Raw genomic sequence first — 24692 nt, 5'->3', positions numbered from 1 at the left:
TAGCTCTTGTTGTAGGCAAAGTTTCTGGTCTGAGTAGACTTAGTATCCACTGCCTTAAATCTTCCATATCTGCTTCTCGTATATCTCTGCAGTTCGAATAAATAATTGTCTGATCTCTGTTGTAATATATCCATATTGCATTTTCGTTCAAATAATTATTTGTTAGCTCGTTTAATATGGTAGCTATTCCGATAGTCCTTTTGTTTGCATAGAATTCTGGAATGTCTACTTTTTGTATTTCTTCCTGGATATCTATCTTTTCAGGGATTATCATTTCCCTTGTTAATCCAATCTTTATAACTTGGATTGTAGTTTTGACTTCGTCATATAATATTTCTGCCGTAGCTGCATAAAATTTTATATAGAAAAGAGTACCTTTGGTTACTCTCTTATATTGTAAAAAGGCTTTATATAATTCCGGTATCTTTGATATCTCGTCTCCCGTTATTGTATATACAGTACTTAATAATCCGTAGTTGTAGCAGGTTGCTACTAGATTTGGGTTGGTTCCTAACAATCAAGGAAGGAAGATAGCAAGCAAACAGTAATATTTATATTCGAATTTGTGCAAATGTTACAATCTTTATGAAATCTTAAGAAAAAAGATGTAATTCCTAATCCTTTCCTTCACAATTGTCAACTCAAGAGCTTTACTTTGTTTTTTATTTGATGAAATACTTGCGACTCAACACTTGGAGACGAAGACTTGCATATCACCACTGAAGAGGGAGGATTCTTTATGTATTTTTGTGTGTTCTTCTTTTCATCTTCCCCTTGTGATCTTATGAAGACCCCTTTATATAGTTGTAAGCTAGGGTTTTGGGTGTATTTTGGTCTTCAAGTAATTTTAAAGGATCTTGGGCTTGAAGAGCATGAATTGAACTCGTCTTGTCAACTTAATGAATTGACCCAAATGTAATCTGGACTTTATTTAGGTCATATAATTTTGACTTAAATATTAATTCGACTTGATCAATATATCATGAATTTAAGTTTATCCAAATTTTAGTATGAATTTATCGATAAAATTTCACTATTTATAGTAGCTCATAAAAATAGAAAATTTAGAACAAAAAATGTTGCAATTATTTTTTTATGGATACGATAGAGAAGCTAGCAATTCTTTTGTTTTTTTCTTTGTTTTTAATAAGGTCGATTATCAACTGAGAATTTTCAATATTCATTATTTATAAAATCGAATTGAATAAAAAATGCATTAGAAGGGTAACTTAGTCGGATTATAACGATTTATATATATTAATATACATTTATTAAGAGTTTTGTTATAAAAACATCAAAATAGGGAAGATAAATGTAATGTTAGGAGGTCAAACCTAAGGGGAGGTTGTGGAATTATTCTTACTTTTTAAAAATTACATCTATCATAAAAAAGGGGCGTAATTTTTTTTAAATATAAAAAATAAATATCTCTTTGAACATGTTATACAACATTCTGGGTCCAGCAGTGCTCCTTATCTTTGCTTTTTTTTCTCTAATAATGGAATTCCCTTGTGCTACTTTTTGAATTTTGTTGAGGATAATTCAGTTTTCCAGTATTCCATAGTAGACTGATCCAATTTGTTCCATTGTCTTCCTCTCCAATAGGAAAATGTCTATGTTTCTTGCAATCAAAAGCCAGTGCCTTTTTCCTTATCAGACTCATTTCAAGAATCGCCCAATTGAACTTGTTTTGCCTCAGACTGTTTTTCCAAAATTCAGAAATGGACCCAGATACCGCAATTGCATCCTGGCCAAAGCTGAAGACAAAGCCAGAGAAAAGTCGGAGCGGCAGCTTGAGGTAAAGTATTTTGTATACCGAGGAGATTTGTTGTATTATACTATTTTACCATGGATATTGATTATTTGATGTTGGAGTTGAATAGCTCAGAAATTCCTTATTTAGTATTCGAATGAAATGGGCCTTAATTGAATATTAATGAATAATTTATTTGATTGCAACTAGATTGAGATTGTGGCGCGGTTGTTGTTATTGGTAATGAAGCACTTGATCTGAAATACTTGGATACTAATGAATAATTTATTTGATTCCAACTAAATTGAGATTGTGACGCGGTGGTTGTTGTTGGTAATGAAGCAGTTGATCTGAAATACTAAGGGTGTCTTTGGAACAAGAGGGATTTAGAAGGGTTAAGATTATACATTTTCGGGAGTGCAAGCTCTTTCTTTGATTTCCTTATCTGATTTTGATACATCATGCATGATTCTTTTAGTCTCTATCTCATTGGTTATCTATTTTTTGTATTTTCAGTATGGAGCATCATTCTTTATTGTGTATTTATCTTTCTTAGTCAATAACGTGATTTTAGTTTCTACAAGAGCTTGTCATTTAGAGGATTTAGATTCGTCAGGTTAGTATATTACTAGCTTAATTGAACTTTTGGTCTCAGGACTATATCATATGATGAGCTTAATAGGAGTTAACGTTGAGGCCTCAAGAGTAAGTTCTTAGGTTCACTTTCAATATTCTCTACATCTGGACAGGACCTAATGCATTTTATGAACTCAATAGCTTCACCTTGAAAGTAGGCTGTCTCAGGTTCAGTTCCAAAATATAGATGGACAGCCTATCTTTGCATTATTCCATCAGCGATGGTGTGCATAATAGTTACGGCCCTAATTATGATGGTTAAATAAGACAAAAGGAAATGAAAGGAAGTGCAGTGGCTCGTACTTAATTTACTAAGAGTTAAGTTTGCTTCAGGAACTAACAACATCATCGGGAACATGTGATCCTTTGTGCTCAGTTGATGAAACAAGCTCACAAGAATTTGAAGCTACTTACCAACCAAAGACAGATTTCCTGAAGGCCTTTGCCATTCTTTCTGCGGCTGTCACTGGTACAATAGCAATAAATCAATCATGGGTGGCTGCAAATCAGGTGTTCTACTGGAGCCTGATATTTTTATTTCAGGCATACTAGTGAATTGATTTACCATAAATTTAATTGGCTTGATCAAATCTCATGCTTCAGGATATTGCAATGGCGTTGTTGTTTGGAGTAGGATATATGGGCATCATATTTGAAGAGTCCCTTGCATTCAACAAAAGTGGAGTAGGACTTCTGATGGCCGTGAGTTTATGGGTCATTCGAAGCATTGGGGTAAGGCGTGAGTTTACTTTCCTTTACACTACGTCGATTATTGAATGTTTGATAGTGAAAGTAGCTGGATATGTAATTGGAAGGTTTGTCAGTCTTCAAAAGCATACTTCTTACACCTACTTTTAACACTTCAATGCTCTTTATGACAACTTGCATCCAGTGAAAGTTCTTTTGAATTTATATTGTTGTTTTGTTGATCTTCATGCTAGTTTTACTATTGCTATATTGTGAGCCATTTTTGAATTAAACTGCTGCTTTAGTACGAATACTACTTCTTATCTTGTATGCTCTGTGGAGCTCCCCCTACTTCCTATTAGAAATAAAGCAAAATTTATGCTTGAAATGGGAAGGTCCGGTGCATCTACTAATTCATTCAAATGCGGCTCCTATTTAAGTGATCACAAATTTAGATTGAAAGAGTCCATTTTTTTTAAATCTTAGTATATTGCATCTTAAAAGTTGAAGGGGGCTAGTTTTGAACTTTCCAACAACTATACCACTCAACATCTGATGTGGCCCCACCCAAATAATAGATGTTTTCATGTTTCAACATACGTAGGTATTTCCTAAGTTGCTCGGACTCTTCACTTTCAGTGCCGCACCCGTATCTACACAACGTGTGTGTGGATGTGGGATACCTACTGGATTTGGTCAACCAATTTTGAATATTTTGACCAAAATCGACGGAAAAAGTTTTGGAAAGATACGATGATCTATGTAATCAAAACAAAAGCCAGGTTGAAATTAAAGAAAATGGGATAGCTTGTATATAGAAATTTCCTAAGTTGCTCGGACTCTTCACATTTGGTGCCGCACCCGTGTCGACACAACATGGGTGTGAGATCCATGGCCGATTTGGTCAACCAATTTTGGGTACTTTGACCAAAATCGGTGGGGAAAGTCAGGGCAGTTTTAATAATTTCTATAATCAATACAAAAGCAAAGATGAAATTGAAGAAAAATGAATACATGTCTTATAGAAATTTCTATGTCACTCCTTTTCCTTTGATCTCTTCCAAAATTCTTGTCAGGTTCTCCATAAAATATCTCATAATTTAGGCTTAAATCTTAATACCTCTATTTTTAGGTGAATCCCTGCACTGGTATCCAAATCCCCTTATCTTAAAAATTAGATCATGAAGGATCCCACCTCTAGATCCGCACCCGTATCCCGCAAAGCAACTTAGAAAATTTCTATATTAGTAATGAATGATACCAATGCACGTGCTATGTATACACCTGCTTCCTCCGTCGGACAGTCGGGTCCTTGGGGGACTCGTGAGGTCCATATATTGGGCAGGGACGGTACTCATACATATACAATATTGTGTGCAAGTGTGCAATTATGATCCATAAACATATATAATGTGCAGGCGTGCAACTCCAATCAATATATAATATATAATGTGCAGGCATGCAACTTCGACTCCAATCCAATGAAATATAAGGCTTAATGCAGGTGCGTAATATTTATGCCAAACAACAAAGACGCACTGACAGGCAATAATCCTTTAGAGTAACTCAATTCCACTATCATTTCAAGCTTGCCATTTCAATCTCCCGGCCCATATAAACCTCTTAGTTCAACCCAATGATACAGCTAGAACTACAATCATCACAAAATATTATCATAATCCGACTCCAAATGCTTAAAGGAGAGTAAAATTATCAACAAGCATGTTATGCACCGAAACAAGTCACCAAACATGTAAAGCATGCTACCAAAGCAAGAAATCTACCCGAACAAGTCAAATAATCACATAAACCTATAACATGACACCAGACATAAAGGCTTGTTATCTCATTTATACAGGACCTCATTACCCATTACCCATGTACACAATCAACAATACCCTAACACTTGATAAAGAGTCCTAGAAACCCTCCACTTGCCTTAAATCGAACCCGAAAAAGTTCAAATTGCGGCTTGCCTTTTTCAAAGCCTCCGAAAAATTTCAATCTGGTCAAATACATAATATGCATAAGTAGACAAGTCTATAGCACCCATATTGCTATACTTATATTTTGCATAAAAAGAGTCAACTGCGAGCCCATAAGAGAATATAAAATTTTCCTTGAAAATCATGTTACCATAACGTAAGGAACTTAGATATCAAATTTCATCAAAACCTGAGCTCTAATCGACCTTCAAATCACCAAAATATGATTTTGTAACTTAAACTTGAAATCACCTTTTTCATCAATCTAAAAAACTAAAACATTGATTTAAAGGTAAAAAATCAATAAATAATTAGTGACAAATAATAAAGAATGGCTTGGAAATATACCCAATGACGAAATTTTGAAAATCCCATGATGAATCGTGTGATTTCAAGCTCCCAGTAGTGAGTTATGGGGTTTATATTCGAAAATGGACTTTTAAATTTGGCCAGGTGCACTTCCTCTTCGCGAACGCGACAGGTCCCTCCTGATCATGATTGTGATGCTTTCTTCATAGACATGAAGAACAAAAACTACTTGGACTCGACCAAAATGCTCTTTGGAATCGCAGGCCCTCCATTGTGATCGCGATAACCATCATTTTCAAATTACTAGCACCAAAAAATCAGAAAACCAACAACCATGCATTGAGTCTACAGTTCCTGACTGAACCCTAGAAATTCATTTGAATCCCGTGAAGACATACCAAATATGCTACTAGATTGAAAACGACATTTCAAGCCTGTTGGAACCATCAAAACACTGATCCGAGGTAATCTTGACCAAATGTTGATTGAGGTGAACTCTTAATTACAAAATTTACAACTTCCCAATCGATGGCCCAAATCACATCCGAAGGCCTCGTGATCTGAATCAATGATCCAACTAATTGAAAAATCACCATCCTGGCTTAACGGAACCGTCAAAATTTCGTTCGAGCTCATCTTCTACAAATGTTGACTTTGGTAAACATTGCAACTTTCAGACCTCAACAATAAAAAACTCATCCAAACCCGTCCAATCACCTCAAGAACCATGCCACCCATCCCTGCAGACCATAAATATCATAGAAGCTACGGGAAGCAGGTAAAACAGGGAAAACACACAAAAATCTCAAAACAACTATGAAGGTCGTTCTATATTCTTGCAATTGTATTGGAAATTATTTCCTGTACTCGGGCTATGCTCTTTACACTTTAGTTAGTTGCAGTTTTGGCAGGAGTTATATGACTGCAAACATCATTGTGCTAAGCTGCTTCTCAAATCATTCACATGATAGCATTGAATGAATGCTTTTGTACACACCCTTATAATGTGGTGCAAGGGTTCTATATGAAATTTGTGAACTCTTCATTACCATAGTTGAAAGCAGCTGTACATGTGAGCAAATTTTGCGAACATACATGAAATAAGATAATACTTGGATATTGAACGGCCATTTAGACAAGCTCTAGGATGGTTTTCTTGTTAAAAATAATAGAATTCAGAGACAAGAGGGCTTTTTAATCTCCATACTTGTGGTGTTTTACAGTCTTGTATGTCCTTGGCAGGCCCCTTCAAATGACATAGCTCTTACCCAGTTGTCACATGCGACTGCTGAAGTTAGTGAAATAGTGTTCTTTTTGCTTGGTGCGATGACCATTGTTGAGATAGTTGATGCTCATCAGGGATTTAAGCTGGTTACAGACAACATCACTACTCGCAAGCCAATAACTCTGCTTTGGGTGGTTAGTGATTCAATAACCTTTCCTCTTTCAAATTACTCTCGGTTCTGTTTAGTTAAGCAGTTATTTATTTTTCTCTATGAATATAGACGATTCTGTAATATCTTGCTTTTGGTCTAACAAAAACAGATAGTGGTCTGATTTTGCATGAAATATGTTACTTAATTGAAAATGCATATATACAATTCAAAATAAGTAAATCTAAGAATGTCAGAGTAAGGAATAATACAAGTGGATAATAATGGAAGGACCAAGTTACCTACCGATTTAGCAACCTATTAAGCCCCATGTTTCGTTCCAGCATATTCAGTTGTTGTACTCTTTTGTGAAATGCATGCTAGAATGCAAGGCATCCAAAGTTTTCTTCTGTTGGAAAAGTCATCTCTTAGGAATTGACAATTTGTCAAAGTAAGAACTGCTCATTTTTTTTCTTCAATGGAGAGATTCACAGTTCTGTCAGAGAGGGGTTGCTATTAATTGATGGCTCTTAATAGTCTTTGTTGTACGTATTTCACATATATTGGCTTCTAATGTCCTTTCAATCATAATATTTTTTATGAAATACATGTTCTTGGGCCGGAATTGTCCATGCTAGGATACATAGAAATCTTAGATTCATTTATTTTAAGAATTGACAATTTCTCAAAGTAGCTGTATATTTTTTACTTGATATGCAGATGCTTAGTTATATCAAAGCGGGTTTGCTTTTAGTTGATGATCCTTAGTAGTCTACGTTGTAACTATTTTGAATTTAATTTGATTTTCCTCCTAGATATTGTAGGATCTTATAATGCGCAGCAGATGGGGGTGGTATGATTACCTTCACTAGGTGAAGGACATGACATACATAGATGATTTATACACAGAAGGTGGCTAGCCAATAATATGATTTACCACATTAGTCTTTCGTTCAAAAAAAAAATATGATTTAACTGAGTCAAGACTGATTCAACATTTTGTTTGCTGCTTGTTTCCTGTAATTGTCATTAACTTTCTAAAGTTATGGTAATTTCAGGTAGGTTTTGTGACTTTCTTCCTCAGTTCAATCCTTGACAATCTGACTTCTACAATTGTGATGGTCTCCTTACTGAGGAAACTGGCACCACCTTCAGAATACCGAAAGTAAGTGTCAGCAGCTTTGAGCCTCATCTGTTCAACCTTCTAGTAGGAGCAAAGATATTATGATTTACTCTCATATTTGGTCTAAAGTTATTTGATCTCGGAGCATCAATCTTGATTTCCATAAGTCTCAAGAGGTATTGATATTCGAACTCGAGAGAAGATCAGAAAGAACAAGGGATGTACATATGTAAGCAAGTTAGATGTCTATACATTATCAAAAAAAAGAAGTTAGATGTCTATAAGAGAAATGACAAGCCCAGATGCTTTCAGGATGCAACTTTGGAGTAGCTCAAGGTTCTTGTATTACAATTGTGGGAATTTTTTAAAATGAGAATCACTTGAGTTAAATTTTTGATTTAATAAGGCAGTGAATGGTCGTATGGTGATGCGATGTTTAAATGCATTAAGTAACTTCACCCTAGCTATATCAATAAGTATCTTCTAGAACTTTACGCTTATCTTTTAGCAAATCATCATGGTTGTGTTTCTGTGCAAGTATAGACTAGACTCTCTTGTATCTCAGACTACATTATTCATTTTGAGTTATTTTCCAGAATTCTGAACCTTTTCTAGCTTTTGTTTGTTCAGCCTTAACAGTTGAATCTGGTTTTCAAATTAACAATCTTCAAAGTTTGCAGATTGTGGATATCCCTGCTCCTTATACTGTAAAACTTAATATCTAGGGATAGGCCTGAGAAACTTTTCCTGAGACAAATATTGACAATTTCTAATTACTTTGTGCACCCAAGTGTGTGGCCTAGTGGTCAGTGAAGTGGTTGAGAGCCATGAGGTTTCAGGTTCAAATCTCAGCTAGAGACAAAAACTCTAGGTGATTCTTCCGACTGACCTAGCCTTGGTGAATGTAGTTCCTGGAACCTGTTGCTGGTGGGAGGGGGCACGTATCCCGTGGAATAAGTCGCGGGTGAAAGTTGGCCCAGACACCATGGTCATCAAAAACAATAAATTACTTTATCTTTCTCCTAGACTACCTGTTTCTTGCTCGGTATCCTTTTTCTGAAGGCTCTGTTGTATTTATTGTGAAGTATATAATCTGTTAATTATTTGTTCCCAGGCTTCTTGGCGCTGTTGTTGTTATAGCAGCAAATGCCGGTGGAGCATGGACTCCCATAGGTGATGTTACAACTACAATGCTCTGGATACACGGCCAAGTATCCACGTTACCAACGATGAAGGTTTTTGAATTTTTTTATCTCATTGTTTCTATTTATTTACTAGTTTCTGAGTACGTGCGTTGCACGTGTGACCCATGCAAGTTTTTATAGATCCATTACAACGATTAAGTATATATGATTAGTAATAAAACAACAATTACAAAAAAAAAAAAAAAATTAAAAAGGGGGACAAAAACAACATTTACAAACTTTGAACTTTGTTTAGTAGTTAGCAAATTTTCAATTATGTCACAAATGGCTAACAGAGCCCCAAAAAAGTACAGACTTACGAAAAAAAAATTCAAGAAAATTAAATTAAAGAAGTCTAATATATATAGAGAAAACACAGAAAATGAATAGAGAAGAAAAAATATACAACATACACATCCTTTCTTAAACTTTAATCATAACAAAATAGAGGTAAAACAATATACAAAATCAATACATATTTTTTTGAAATTTTTGCCGGTGACTTTCATAACCAATCAAAATTGTAGAGCCTTCTTCATTGAGTAAAACTAAAGAATGAATCAAATATTACAAAATTAAATATAAGTGCTTCACTAGTTTGATAATATAATGACAAAGGATAATTTTGGTGGGGGTCTCATAAAACAAAAAAAATATATGAGTTTATATAGATAAAAGTGCAGAAAATCCAAAAGATATTATTAAGTTTCAAATTAAACATTTGGAGGTTATGATTATTAAAAGCATGTAATATCAAGATATTAATTGATAGGTAATTATATATAATTCATGAATGTGAATATTTAAAGTAAATTAAATATTCATAATAAATAAATGAAGAAAGAAAAAGTTTGGTGAAAATGATATTTGTTGTTTCAATTTGAGAACTTATACAATCTGAAATGAATAATAATAACATAAACCAATTAGGGAAGAACAAAAAAAAATCTTTAATCTCAATAAATATATGCATATTTATACGAAATTTCGTGGTAGGCAGTGTTTTGGACGGCGAAAGGCGATAAAAGGCGGCAAGGGTCTGCCTCGCCACAAGGCGAGACGAGCGGCAAGGCGCTCGCCTTTTTGAAGTGCGGCACCATTTGATACCAAAAAATTAAATTGTATATGTAAATAATCAAACAGTAACATATTAGCAATTTTTTCAATTCAAAATAAAAAAACAGATAGTATATACTAAAAGTCTAGAACTTGAATGAGAAAAAAACAGAACAAAAGTCAAAACAAAGGTAGAAGTGACTATAAAGTCTGTAGAAGAAGGAAAAAGAACAGAGGAAGAAGAAATCTGAAGAAGAAAAGAAGAAATACGTATTGGTTAGACTTTGGACTCACCGAAAAAGACTGGCTAGTATGGAGGAGTCTAGTCGAAAACCCTAAAATTACCTTTTAACAAACCCTACATTAGTTGCCTTTTTTAAGAAAATACAAAAGGCGACGCAATTCTATCCTCTTCCCTCTCGCCTTTTATCGTCATGCAGTCGCCTTTTGAAGATCGCATCGCCACAAAGCTAAAAGGCGATGAAAGATCGCCTCCTCTCCCCTCTTGCCATTGGCGACGAGGCGATCGCCTTTCACAACACTGGTGGTAGGCAAGAGATGGTTGAATCCAAACGGTTGGTATTAACTCCTCCTTTGGGCTCTTCATTGTATATTTATAAGTTATTATAAAGCTTCATTATTTTTTCATTTATTAGCACAATAATTAATAAAAAGATAATTACGTGCAATTTAAATGTGATTTAACAAAAAATTTTAAATTATTATGTCACTTCCCTTTTTCATTTTTTTTTTTGGCTATTGCCCCCCTTTTCAACTACTTAGTTGCTCACAATGAAAAAAAGAAACATTGTATGGCTTGACTACAAGAAGTTGAGTTTTGTTAAACTGAAGATATTAGCGGTTTTTGGGTTTATTTGATGGAACAGTTATCTAATATAATAAAAAAATAACAATTTAAGTCATTAAGGAGTAGAAAATGATAAGTTGTAACATCTAACCATTGTAATTATTGATTTTAACTTTAAAAGATTTTAATTAAAAAAATAAGTGAAGGGTATTTTCGTAATTCAACTTTGAACTTAAAATCTTCCCACTTATAATAATATATGATATATGATATATGTACATCTTTCCTTGTGTTATAATGAAGGAAACAATCTTTAGGGAGGAAGGGAGAGAATTATTATCAAATAAGCACTGGATGGTTGTCATTTCGTATAGCTTCCAGTATTTGAAGATGATTAGTCTAAATGCAATGATATTCATAGCATTGTTGATGTCATTTTGAATCGTACACAAGCCTGAAAACATGTTTGCATTGGCTTAGATGCATTCTGTAACCGCATATTATATTGAGGAATTCACATTTAAGTTTGAATGAATATATATTTGAGACTATGGATGAAGGTAGTGCTGAAATGAATGAAAGAATCTTACAGCTCAGTCTGCATTCTCTCAAACTGCACTTATTATGGAATAAAGTATGGATGATGGAAAGAAATATGCAACTTTTCTGTGATGGAGGATGGTTTATTTCAGTGCTGTCACTGGTTCTATCCACCGTGCATATTCATTTAAAAAAGCATTTTTCACTTGGTTATATTTGGTAAATTAGAACCTGCCAGATCATGTCTAAACCTGTATAATAGTCTTCACTTAAGAACTCTTTACTTCAGTTGCCAACTGAAGTCTCTATTCCAGTTCTGGTAACAGTGCAATGCACTTTATCTTTTCGCAGGATTTATTTTTACCGTCAGTTGTTTCTCTAGCTGTTCCTTTGGCTCTGCTGTCCCTTACAAGGTATATTTCTAGTATAGACCTGAAGAGCTTCTTGAATTTCGGAAATATTTTAAGAAATAGAGTGGAGATGAAACTATATTAGAAATTATTTGTGTTCAGTGAAGTGAATGGGAAAGGACAAAACTCCGCTGAGGTTCTGGCATCCGAACAGATGGCTCCTCGAGGACAGCTAGTTTTCGCAGTTGGACTTGGGGCTTTAGTGTTTGTACCAGTTTTCAAGGCCTTGACTGGTCTACCACCGTACATGGGTATGCTGCTTGGACTGGGAGTTCTTTGGATAATCACAGATGCGATCCACTATGGAGAATCTGAAAGACAGCGGCTGAAAGTACCACAGGCTTTATCACGCATTGACACTCAAGGAGCTCTTTTCTTCCTTGGAATCCTATTGTCCGTTAGCAGGTATTGCAGAATCCTTTGGGCTTTATAATACTTACAGCAGCATGGCAATCAAAAAGTTCATGCAGAACTCTTTTCTTGATAGAATAGATTCATACATCATAACCCTAATATCATTTTAAACCAGATGTTGAGAATTAACCCTGTTCAAAAATTTGCCATCCAGATCATTTGGCATTATATCATTTCTTAGTCTTGATTAACAGTGTAACCACTATAAGTGAAATAATTGGGGGAAATGGGAAGTGGTTCTTATTTTACTTCTGCGGGTATGATGGGTGTAGGATCCGTTACTCTATTTAGCTCATGCATTATGTGATTATCAACCATCATCCATGCACATCTGAATTAGATAAATAACATGACTAGTCTTTCTGGCATATTAACATCTTTTCCATAGCCTGGAAGCAGCAGGTATTCTGCGAGAATTGGCAAATTACCTTGATGCCCATATACCAAGTACTGAACTCATTGCAAGCTCAATCGGGGTTGTGTCAGCAATCATAGACAATGTTCCTCTGGTTGCAGCCACTATGGGAATGTATGACCTATCTTCCTTTCCCCAAGATTCCGAATTCTGGCAGCTAGTAGCATTTTGTGCCGGTACTGGTGGATCCATGCTAGTAATTGGTTCAGCAGCTGGAGTAGCATTTATGGGAATGGAAAAAGTCGACTTCTTTTGGTATATGAGAAAGGTACATATGCTGCCGCCTTTTATTTTGATGCACCACTTTGAACATTTCTGCTTCAATATTTGTCACTCTTATCTCTGCAGGTTAGTGGGTTTGCTTTTGCTGGTTATGCTGCCGGTATTGCTTCGTATCTTGCAGTACATAATCTCGACATCTCACTCCCTACAGCTCTGGCTCAAATTCCTTTCCTTCATGGATCTTGATGTCCTTAGAGCTATCAGTAAATCTGATCGTTTATGTATTCTCTGCTTCAAGTTAATGACCAGAACATATGAACACAAATCCAGAACCTTTAGTGGTGGAGATGAAAATGCCATATATCAATCTCTTTAGAACTACCAGTGTGTTGGCCTGGGTTGGGGATTAAAGCGCCACATAATGTAAATTATTGATTCTAATAGTTTAATAATGTAACTGTGGAGTAATACCTCCAACATCAGAGCTGTCCTACACTAAACTACTTGTGAACAACAAAATCATCACAATGGCTTTCATAGAGAACTTTGATCCCAAAATAATAACAGCAGGAGCAGACACTCGAGATTTATTTTGAGTCAAGTGAATGCAATCCGAGCATGCTACCCAACCAGAAATGTTATTCCGGACTCAAAAGAATTGACGGACCAACCAACATAGTCGTCTTGATGAAATATTGACAGAAGTCTACACTAAGCAAACTACCCAACAACTGCAGGATCCGGACTAAGATCCTATTAGACCAAACTCAACACTCTGGGGTTAATGGTGCTAATGAAAATCTTATTCAAGCCCATTTATCAAGAAAGTTAACCAAAGTCAACCCTTTCAGCACAGAATCTCCGAACTGGAGAACTCAACTTGAGGGGTAAAATGAATAAAAACACATCATAACAACATCCACTACTAAAAGACTTTTGTCCTCAAAAGTTAAGGGAAAGGAAAGTATAGAAAGGCTCGAAAATAGAATTTTGTTCACTCTCCTAAAAGAATTCTCATGCAAACAAGATGAACTATAAGCTTGCCTTTAGTGTAATGTTCCACTAATGTAATAATATGAAGTTGAAGAAGGTTGTAATGTAGGCTAGGGGACGGGTAGGAACTATATTTGGGTAAAAATAGTGACTAATGTTCCCAAGCGCTTTAATATGTCACAATTTTCATTTACGGACTTCATATGGGGCTGCCAAAGAAGAAATTGAAGTCTCAAGGAGGCTAACTAGGACAATACATTTAGGTAGATAATGCAAGGTATAAACAAGGCTATCAAAAGTATGCTTATGTTACTTCCTAAACTCACACTCCATTTTTCTTTACACACACCAGGTAAGTTCTAAACATTATTATGTACTTGGCATGTAAAAAAATCTTACCACACATGACACATGTTTAAATCAAGAAGGATATTTATGAACTCTTAACAAAGCAATTGCAAGAGTTCATATTTAAGCATAAGTCAACTTGAGTCAAATAAAAGAGCCTGTGTCTTAGATATAGTCATTTTGTCACGATTCAAAGTACACCCTATGCGTGATACTGACGTATAAGACTCCAAAAAGACCTACACAAACCACTTGACATATATATACACAACATAATAGAGAAGAGCAAGAAATATCAAAAGAAGTAAAAAATTTGACATAAGCGGAAGTACATCAAAGTCTAGACAAACCATTTATTATATAAAATGAGTGGTCGAGACGTAACCCGTACACCACATACAAAGTATAAAAACTTAAACATAAGGAAATCAAATAGAAGTATCATGGTCCTTGGTAGGTGTAAGGTTCCTGATCAAATGACTCGACATAGGCATGGGCGTGGCAAAGGGTTGGCATGAATGACTTTGCCAAAGGCCAAAATGCGAGTGGAATCTAATGCACCGTGGTTTTACGGTACTTTCAATGTTTTTTCCTTAAGATTGATGTGTGTCTAGAGCCCTGTTGTAGTAATTTTAATACGTTTTTGTCTTTGTTTTGCAGAAAAGTTGTCCAAAACTGAAACGCAAAAGGTTGTGGAAACTGAGTGCAGATTTGACCCATGAAGATGATCGACGGTCCGTCGTCCCATGGACGTACCGTAGGTGGTGACCGACGATTGGAGGTTCAGGCATCTGGAAGCAACTTGGGGAATTCTGACTAAGTGTGGGGCTACGGAAGGATCGACGTTTTGTTGATTGATCGACGAACCGTCCTGGCAAAACGTCGATGTGATCAGAGAATGTCCCAGTACCCGATGTTGATGAAAAGCTAAGTATGGAACGATAAGAAGCATTGACGGACCGTAGGTGTATCGATGGACCGTGCTGTTGGTCCGTCGATTGGATCAGAGAAGATGCAAAGTGAAGGCTGAGAAAAGATACTAAGTATGGACCAACGGAGGCAGTCGACGGTCCATCGTTTGATCGACGGACCGTCTGTGGGGTTCGTCGATTGAAGCCGCGTTTGGGATAAACTTTCCTTATTTGAACTCCTTTTAATTTAGGACTCTTTTTATTATAAATAGGGTGAAAAACATCGTTTTTGGGTTGGATTCTTTTACTAATTTCATACTTTTGTTCTTGGAGATTTGTTTTTGCAACTTGGGCATTAATTCAAATTTTCGGATTTGGTTTTTAAGATAATTATGTGATTTCAAGTTGAATTTCTGGATTTTCTTCGAATTTGTCAAAGTAAGTTCATGATTTATTATTTATCAATAATGAATTGTGTTCTTCTAAGCATGGGTAACTAAATCCACAACTAGGGTTGTGGGAACCATGGATAATTAACAAAATAAACTAGCCAAATAACAATTCTCAAATAGGTTATTTCACGCATCAATAATTCTTTCGTTTAGAAGTCTTTTTAACGAGTGTACGCATTAGAACTCACCTTATTGCTACTTGCCGGACCAAGGGGGTAGTTAATAGGAAAAGAATTATTGACATAGCTTTAGTGGATACTATCTAATAGGCTAGTTTCGATTGGTGCGAAGTAATAACTAAGTCATACATCGAATATGATGCTTAATATGAAGTAAAGGTAAGGGTTAGTAACTTAGACACACGTAGCCGGACCAAGGTACGGGTTGAAATTCTCTAAATGCTGGACCAAGGATTTAGAGATACATAACTTATCACTTTGCATGCAAAACACTAGGAAAGAATTGTTATAGCTAGGATTATGACGTTATGAACCTATGGGGAACACTTACACCCTAGTTTCTCTCACAACTTGATAAACACTAATAATTCACTCTTGATACTTGTTTGATTTCACAACATCACAACACTTTTGTTTCACAAAACCCCCCTTTATTTTCGGAAAGGACTTGACTAAATAGAGGTAATCGTACATTAAAGTTAAGTCTAAATTGTTTTCCTCGTGTGATCGACCCTAACCTAATAGTAGGGTTCTTTACTTGATACGACCGCTTATACTTCTTTGGGAAGTGTAATTTGAGCGTATCAAATTTTGGCACCGATATCGGGGAAAGTGGCTTTTAGATTAACTTTAATAACAATTACTGAATTTTAGTCAACAATTTCCTAATTTTGTTTTTTTCTTTTGTTTTTGTTTGTGTCAGGTCTAGCTCTAGAGTATGCCAAGTACACGGAGCCTAGGAGAACCGACACTTCCATTCGATCCTAAACTTAATCGGACACTCTGCAGAATGAATGATCAACAGAATCCCGCAAATCTAGGTGATGGGATCAACCGTCAGCTTCCTCCACGGGTTGATGCTCACAACCAAGAGATTGTGAAGAACCCTGGTGATGGAGCTTTGAGGAGGCAACCTTCCGTCCCACGCCCTCAAGAGTTCTATAGGGGCAACATTAACATCACTAACTCTAATGGGCCTCTTGTCCTACCTCCTCTACCATAGGGTCACACGTTCGTGGTAACTATTAGCTTGATGCAGATGCTCAATGCCAGAGGTTTGTTTTTGGAGCTACCATCTGAGGATCCACATGCTCACATCGCCAAACTGAGGTCGGTGTGTAAGAAGTGGTAGGGAGGGCAGACTTGGACATGGATGTCATCGGGTTAAGAGTGTTCCCTCTTTCACTAACGGGAGAGGCCACAATATAGTTCACTGAATTGCCCTATAATTCAATCTATACTTGGGACCAGTTGAGGGATGTGTTCCTAGCACGGTACTACCGGTGTCTAAAAAGCTGAACCACAAAAATAGAGTGAACATTTTTGTGGCATTGCCTGGGGAGTCGGTGAGTAGATCTTGGGATAGATTCACCTCATTCGTAAGAAGTGTCCCAAACCACCGCATTGATGATGAGTCATTGAAAGAGTATATCTATCGGGGGCAAGATAATAATAATAAGGCAGTGCTTGATACTACTGTGGGTGGTTCTTATGGTGAGTGCACATATGCAGAGATTGCGGAAAAGTTGGAGAAAATCTCTCGCAACATTAAGGCTTGGAGCACTAGGAAGTCGGACACTGGGAGAAACACCTTTGTAGTGCAAGATACACACAACCCGGCCACAGATGAGATTTGTGAAGAGATGTCTCAAATGAGAACTGAGCTCGGGTTGGTATTGAAATATGTCACTGAGGGGTGCAGAGAAAGTAAATGCGGTGAATTATTTGACTAAACCACCACCGCCAGTGGATGAATACTACTATAAAGAGGACTCTTATGCAGTGAATGAGCAGAGGGGGGGGGGGGGTTTCCGACAGAACGCCCAAGGCTCCAATCAGGAGAATTGGTGCCAAGGTCAAGGAAATCAAGGTCGGTACTATAGGAATTACAACAGAGAGGGTCATTATGTTCGATATGGAAACTACAACTGTGATAACAACTTCAACCGCGGTAACCATGGTAATAGAAACGATCAAAGTGGGCCCTATGTTCTACCTCAGAATCGAGAAGTTGCTCCGAAGGATAGTGGAGGTAGTATGCGCGAGTTGAAGATATATTACAAAATATAATGCGGAGATTTGATGCTAGTGATGAGCACGCCAAGGAGTTGAAGGGTGATTTGGCTAATATCGGGTAAAAGGTGGATGCACATGCAGTCTCAATCAAGCATCTTTAGTTGCAAATGGTCCAATTGTCTACTACTGTGAACCCACGTCAATCGGGTACTCTTCCTAGCAATACCATTCATAATCGAAAAAATGATGGACATTGCATGGCAGTCACTACTTGAGGGGGTAATCAAACCATTGATCCACCTATGCCGTCTGTAGTAGAAGATGAGATGAGAAGAGATGATGAGGTAGTGGAATCTAGTGGTGAGTTGGTAAACAAAGCGGTGAAAGAAGCAGAGATACCCTTAAAGGTGATCCCCGTTCCTAGACCACCACCACCATTCCCACAAGGATTGTTGAAGAAGACCGAGGATGGTAAATACCGGCGTTTTATTACTATGTTGAAACAACTTTCCATCAATGTCCCTTTGATAGAAGCTCTTGAACAAATGCCCGGTTATGCCAAGTTTATGAAAGATATGGTTACAAAGAAGAGATCAGTAAGTTTTGAGGATGATGACCGAATGCAACATTGTAGTGCTATTGCTACAAGGTCTCTTGTGCAAAAGAAAGAAGATCCGGGCGCTTTCACTATTCCATGTACCATCGGTTTGTTACACTTTGCTAAAGCACTATGTGATCACGGTGCAAGTATAAATCTCGTACCTCTCTCCATTTATAAGAAAATGGGTTTAGGTGACCCAAAGCCCACTGCGATGCGGTTACGGATGGCCGATCGAACAGTTAAGAGGCCTATTGGGATACTCCATGATGTGTTAGTAAAGGTGGAGTCGTTTATATTTCCGGCCGATTTTGTGATTCTTGACTGTGAGGTGGATTTTGAGGTGCCTATTATTCTTGGGAGGCCATTCCTTGCTACTGGTCACGCCTTGGTTGACATGGAAAAAGGGCAGATGAAGTTTAGGTTAAACAATGAGGAAACAACTTTCAACATTTGTAGGTCCATGAAGCAGAGTGGTGAGCTTCAAACGGTATCTGCTATATCCTACAGGGTTGAGAGTACGTCTGAGGTACAAATCGAAGAGCAGCTTGGTGTTGAGGCACTAGTGGCAGTGATCATAAATTTTGAGAGTGATGGTATTGAAGAGTATGGGTCGTTAGTTGCGGCATTAGATCGAGGTAAATTTCGGTTCAAACCAAAGAAATTAGAGTTAGATATGAAGCATCGCGAGTCTTCACTCGTGAAACCATCTTTTGAGGAGGCCCCAAAATTAGAGCTTAAGTATCTACCACCTCATCTGAGGTATGTATACTTGGGAAGAGATGACACTTTACCGGTAATCATTGCATCGAATTTGAATTTGGAACGAGTAGAGTGTCTGGTAGAAGTGTTAAAGAGGTTTAAACGAGCCATTGGTTGGACTATTGCGGACATTATTGGGATCCCACCCAGCTTTTTTTCACACAAAATCCAACTCATGCCCGATCACAAGCCAAGTATTAAGCACCAAAGATGTTTGAATCTACCTATGCAAGAGGTAGTTAAGAAGGAGATTATTAAGTGGTTGGATGCCGGAGTCATCTATCCTATCGCAGATAGTAGTTGGGTATGCCCTATTAAATGTGTGCCCAAAAAGGGGGGAATGACAGTGGTTCCTAATGAAAAAAATGAGCTTGTCCAATGAGGCCGATGACCGGATAGAGAGTTTGTATGGATTATCGGAAGTTGAATGCATGGACTAAGAAGGACCATTTCCCTATGACCTTCATGGATCAGATGTTAGATAGACTCATAGGAAAATGATGGTACCGTTTTCTTGATGGTTATTCGGGTTACAATCAAATCTCTATTGCACCAGAGGATCAAGAGAAAACCACTTTTACTTGCCCCTATGGGACATTTGCATTAAAGAGGATGTCTTTTGGGTTGTGTAATGCACTAGCTTCTTTTAGAGATGTATGATGTCGATATTCTCCGATATGGTGGAGACACTATTGAAGTGTTTATGAATGACTTTTCAGTTGTTGACGACTCTTTTGATCGATGTTCTTGGCCGAGGTTCTCAAAAGATGTGAAGATTGCAACCTTGTGCTAAATTGGAAAAAATGCCACTTCATGGTGAAAGAGGGTATTGTATTGGGCCATCGCATCTCAAAGAAGGGGATAGAGGTTGATCGAGCAAAAGTTGAGGTTATAGAAAGACTTCTTCCACCCATCTCTGTAAAAGGTGCGAGAAGTTTTCTTGGGCATGCGGGCTTCTACTGGAGGTTTATTAAGGATTCTCAAAAATTGCACATCCTCTGTGCAAGTACTTGAGAAGGAATGTAAATTCGAGTTTGATGAATCATGTCTGAAGGCATTTGGAGAGTTGAAGGACAAGTTGGTATCTGCGCCCATAATTATTTCCCCAGATTGGAGTAAGCCTTTTGAGGTGATGTGTGATGCTAGTGGGGTTGCTCTTGGTGTGGTATTGGGACAAAGAAGGGATAAAATCTTTCACCCCATCTATTATGGTGGTAAGACTCTAAATGAAGCACAAAAGAACTACACTGTGACTGAACAAAAGCTCCTAGCGGTGGTATTTGCTTTCAAAAAAATTTCGCTCCTATTTGCTTGGCATAAGAGTTATAGTGCATACTGACCACTCCCCTTTGAGGTATTTGATGGCAAAGAAGGATGCGAAACCAAGGTTGATTAGATGTGTGCTACTATTGCAAGAGTTTGATTTTGAGGTGAAAGATAGAAAAGGGACCGAAAATCAAGTTGCCGATCACTTGTCCAGATTAGAGGATAAAGCTATGCGAGAGTTGGGTGAAAAGTCTGAAATTGATGATACCTTCCCTGATGAGCATGTATTGGCCGCTTCTCATGACTTGATCCCGTGGTTTGCCGATTTTGCGAATTATCTGGCTAGTGATATAGTCCCATCAGACTTATCCTTCCATCAGAGGAAAAAGTTCATGCATGATGTGAAAAAGTTCTTTTGGGATGAGCCTTATTTATATCGGAGTTGTGCTGGTGGACTTATTCGCCGTTGTGTTCCGGAAGTTGAGATGCTAAGTGTTTTGGAGGCATGCCATTCCTCGCCTGTGGGTGGGTATCATAGTGGTATCCGGACTGCCCATAAGATTTTGCAGTGTGGGTACTATTGGCCAACCATCCACCAAGATTCTCATGAGTTCGCCAAGGCATGTGATAGGTGCCAAAGCGATGGATGCATTTCGAAGAGGCAAGAGCTCCCTTTAAATCCCATTCTAGTGATTGAGTTGTTTGATGTATGGGGCATTGATTTTATGGGACCGTTTGTGAGTTCTCATGGGATAAAATATATTCATGTGGCGGTGAGTTATGTGTCAAAATGGTTGGAAGCCATAGCACTTGCCAACAATGAAGAGAAGAGTGTCACCGTGTTCTTGAAAAAGAACATCTTCTCTAGATTTGGCACACCTAGGGCCATTATTAGTGATGGGGGATCCCACTTTTGCAACAAGTTGTTCAATGGGATATTAGAGAAATATGGGGTTCTCCACAGTGTAGCCACTCCATACCATCCATAAAATAGTGGCAAGTTGAGGTGTCTAACAGAGAAATCAAGCAAATCCTGTCGAAAATGGTGAATGCTAATAGAACGGATTTGTCAAGCAGGCTTGATGATGCTCTATGGGCTTACCGGACTGCATGCAATACCCCCATAGGTATGTCTTCATAGCAACTTATATATGGGAAGGCTTGTCACTTGTCAGTTGAGTTAGAGCACAAAACCATGTAGGCGATGAAGAAACTGAAGATAGATTGGAATGAAGCAGTGGAACAGAGACTTAATGGGTTGAATGAGCTTGATGAGTTTTGCCTAAAAGCATATGAAAGTTCAGCCCTCTACGAAGAGAAGATGAAGAAGTACCATGACCAAAAGATTGAGAAGCGCGAATTTGCGGTTGGGGACTTGGTGCTTCTGTTTAACTCGAGGTTGCGCCTATTTCCGAGCAAACTCAAGTCCAAATGGACTGGTCCATTCTTGATTACTAAAGTGTTCCCACATGGATTGGTTGAGCTGGAGAACAAGGAGCGTGCAAGGTTCATGGTAAATGGGCAAAGAATCAAGATCTACCTAGGGCATGCGGAGAGTGCCCATGAAGTGGTTGAGGCATATCACCTTGATGAACTCTGAGTAATCAAGGATCCTGCTTCGTGCCGCGATGTTAAATCAAGCGCTTCATGGGAGGCAACCCAATGTGTATCCTCTAGACAACAATAGGTTTTTCTTTTCTTTGTAGGAATATTTGCATTCTTTTGTTTCGTTTAGTTTTACTCAATTTCAGGTGCTAATTTTTTTAGTAGGTTGGCTAGAGAGTAGTTTAGGGTCCGTGTCTAAAAAGTGTCCAGAAAACACAAAAAGAATAGCTTAATGGGTGCTCAATGTGTAGGGACCAAACCACAAGAATTTTGCAAAAATTGGTCTGGTGCACAGATCTACGGACAAACCGACGGGCCGTCGTACCATTGACGGACCGTCGATGGTGTCCGTAGATCCCAGGTATGTTTTAACATTTTGTCTAAGTTAGGGCATAATCGATGGTCCAGTCGAGAGACCATCGACTGACTTACGAACCGTCGACGGGGTATCGTCAGTTCACAAAAACCAGTGACCCGACCCGACCTGCTATATTAACATATATCCATTCAGTTACCTCCCACACCTTTTCAAATCCCCCCATCCGTTTCCCTCCCCTTATTCCCTTATTTCTCCATTAACTCCCACAATGTCTCACTTCCATTTTCATCAAAATCCCAAACCTCCCGAACTCCCAGAAAGCCCAAAACCCTAACCTCCCCAGTTTCTCCTCCATCTCCATTGTTTATCCAATCGGTGCTCGAAGGCGGCACGTAGGTTGGTTGTTGCAATATCACCCACTCGTTCACTCCACTATAGTTTACAAGTATTTCATTTCCCTCTGCTTAATGAATTCTCGTTCATTTGCTTGTGGAATCAAATAAATTGTATGTGGGTTTTGACTCAGGGACAAATTGCATGTTAAACTTGTTAAAATTGGGTTCTATGTCCCTTAGAATGATATAAAGTTAATGGGTTGGGGGTGGAATCTGTGTAAATTCAATGTGCTTGTTGTTTTTTTGACTTAGGGCTTGATATTCTCGTAAAATCCATGATCAAAATTTGCAAAATCGAAGCGCTAAGGATGACGACTTGGTCTTATGCTTGTTATCACAAGTTGGGTGAACTTGTGATGTGCTTGAAATTTTCCATATGTGGGGTTAAAACCAATTCCTAAAACCCTGTCTCTGACAAACAGAACGAGACCACGTCTACGAATCGTCGATTGATCAACGGACCGTTGATGGGGTTCGTCGATGGCTATACTCTGAATCTACTTAACTTTGGAACGAAAAAAGTGGACTACGGTCCGTCGATTGATTGACGGGCCATTCTGCACGTCCGTCGTTTCTAATTGCAACCCTGATAACTAAACAATTCTGAATTATTTTAAGTGTCAGACGACGGAAGTGGAGTACGGTTCGTCGATTGATCGACGGGCCATTCTGCACGTCCATCATTTCTAACTGAGATTTCTATGGAAAGAAGACTCTAAAATTTGCCAAGTGTCCACCGACGGACACTATCGACGGATCTTCAATTCGGGCTGTTAATAGTGCCCGTCTCCCAATTCTACAATCCTGAAATGACACGTGTCTTGCGTTTCTAGATTCTGTCTTAATTACGTTGCTTGTGTAGATCGATTACAATGACACTAAGAAGGTGCTTTTCAAGTACTTATGGCCCCAAAACCGGACATCGTCTATTCTAGGGGGAGGTCCAAGTATGTGGCTCCATCCCGACGGTTGATAGGTATATCAGATGATGAGCAGGATCCGGAATACGTGCCCCCTGGCACCCAGACCCCGACACCAGCTGCTAGAGCCACTCGGGGCACGCTCAAGAAGGTGGCCTCCGGCGTAGTCACTGCCTCCCAGTCTGATGAGGAATTGATACACTCAAATTATACTTCCCTAAAGAAGTATAAGCGATCGTATCAAGTAAAGAACCCAATTGTTAGGTTGGGGTCGATCCCACGAGGAAAATGGTTTAGACTTAACTTCCATCTATAATTACGTCTATTTGGTCAAGTCCTTTCCGAAAATAATAAATTAAAGGGGGGGGGGGTTCTGTATAACAAAAAACATTATTTATAAGTAAGACAAATAGCAAATTTATAAATTTGGTTTTTATCAAGTGATGAGAGAAACTAGGGTGTAAGTGTTCCCCATAGGTTCATAACGCGGTAATCCTAGCTATAACAATTCTTTACTAGTATCTTGCATGCAAAGGGGTAAGGTATGTATCCCTAATTCCTTGGTCCGGCAACTAGAGAATTTCACTTTGTACCTTGGTCCGGCTACGTGTGTCTACTTTACTAAACCTTACCTTTACCTCATATTAAGCATCATATTCAATGTTTGGCTAAGTTACTACTTCGCACCAATTGAAACTAGCCTATTAGATAGTGCATACTAAACCTATGCTGATAATTCTTTTCCTATCAACTACTTCCTTGGTCTGGCAAGTAGGAATAGGACAAGTTCAAACGTATGCACTCGTTAAAAAGACTTCTAAACGAAAGAATTATCAATACATGCAAGAAACTATTCTAGAATAATTATTTAGCTAGTTTTACCTTGTTAATTACCCATCGTTCCCACAACACTAGTTGTGGATTTAGTTACCCATGCTTAGAAATACACAATTCATAGTTATTAAAGAAGAATTCATGTACTTACTTTGACAGGTTTGAAGAAAATCCAGAAA

The 24692-nt window shown here is 37.9% G+C and overlaps 1 protein-coding gene across 1 annotated transcript; it reads left to right on the top strand.

The window, feature by feature from the left end:
- Window positions 1-1439: 1439 nt before the first annotated feature.
- Window positions 1440-13479, top strand: LOC107004677 (sodium/proton antiporter 1). Its single transcript, XM_015202975.2, has 10 exons — window positions 1440-1798; window positions 2723-2899; window positions 2993-3121; window positions 6613-6789; window positions 7802-7908; window positions 8981-9101; window positions 11806-11867; window positions 11967-12269; window positions 12667-12961; window positions 13042-13479. Exons 1-10 carry the CDS (start codon window positions 1610-1612, stop codon window positions 13159-13161), a joined length of 1680 nt encoding a protein of 559 aa, XP_015058461.1. The 5' UTR covers window positions 1440-1609; the 3' UTR covers window positions 13162-13479.
- Window positions 13480-24692: the final 11213 nt, after the last annotated feature.

Source organism: Solanum pennellii, chromosome 11 (assembly GCF_001406875.1).
Source record: "Solanum pennellii chromosome 11, SPENNV200".
Taxonomy (NCBI): Eukaryota; Viridiplantae; Streptophyta; class Magnoliopsida; order Solanales; family Solanaceae; genus Solanum; species Solanum pennellii.
This window is presented reverse-complemented; position numbering and strand designations above follow the sequence as displayed.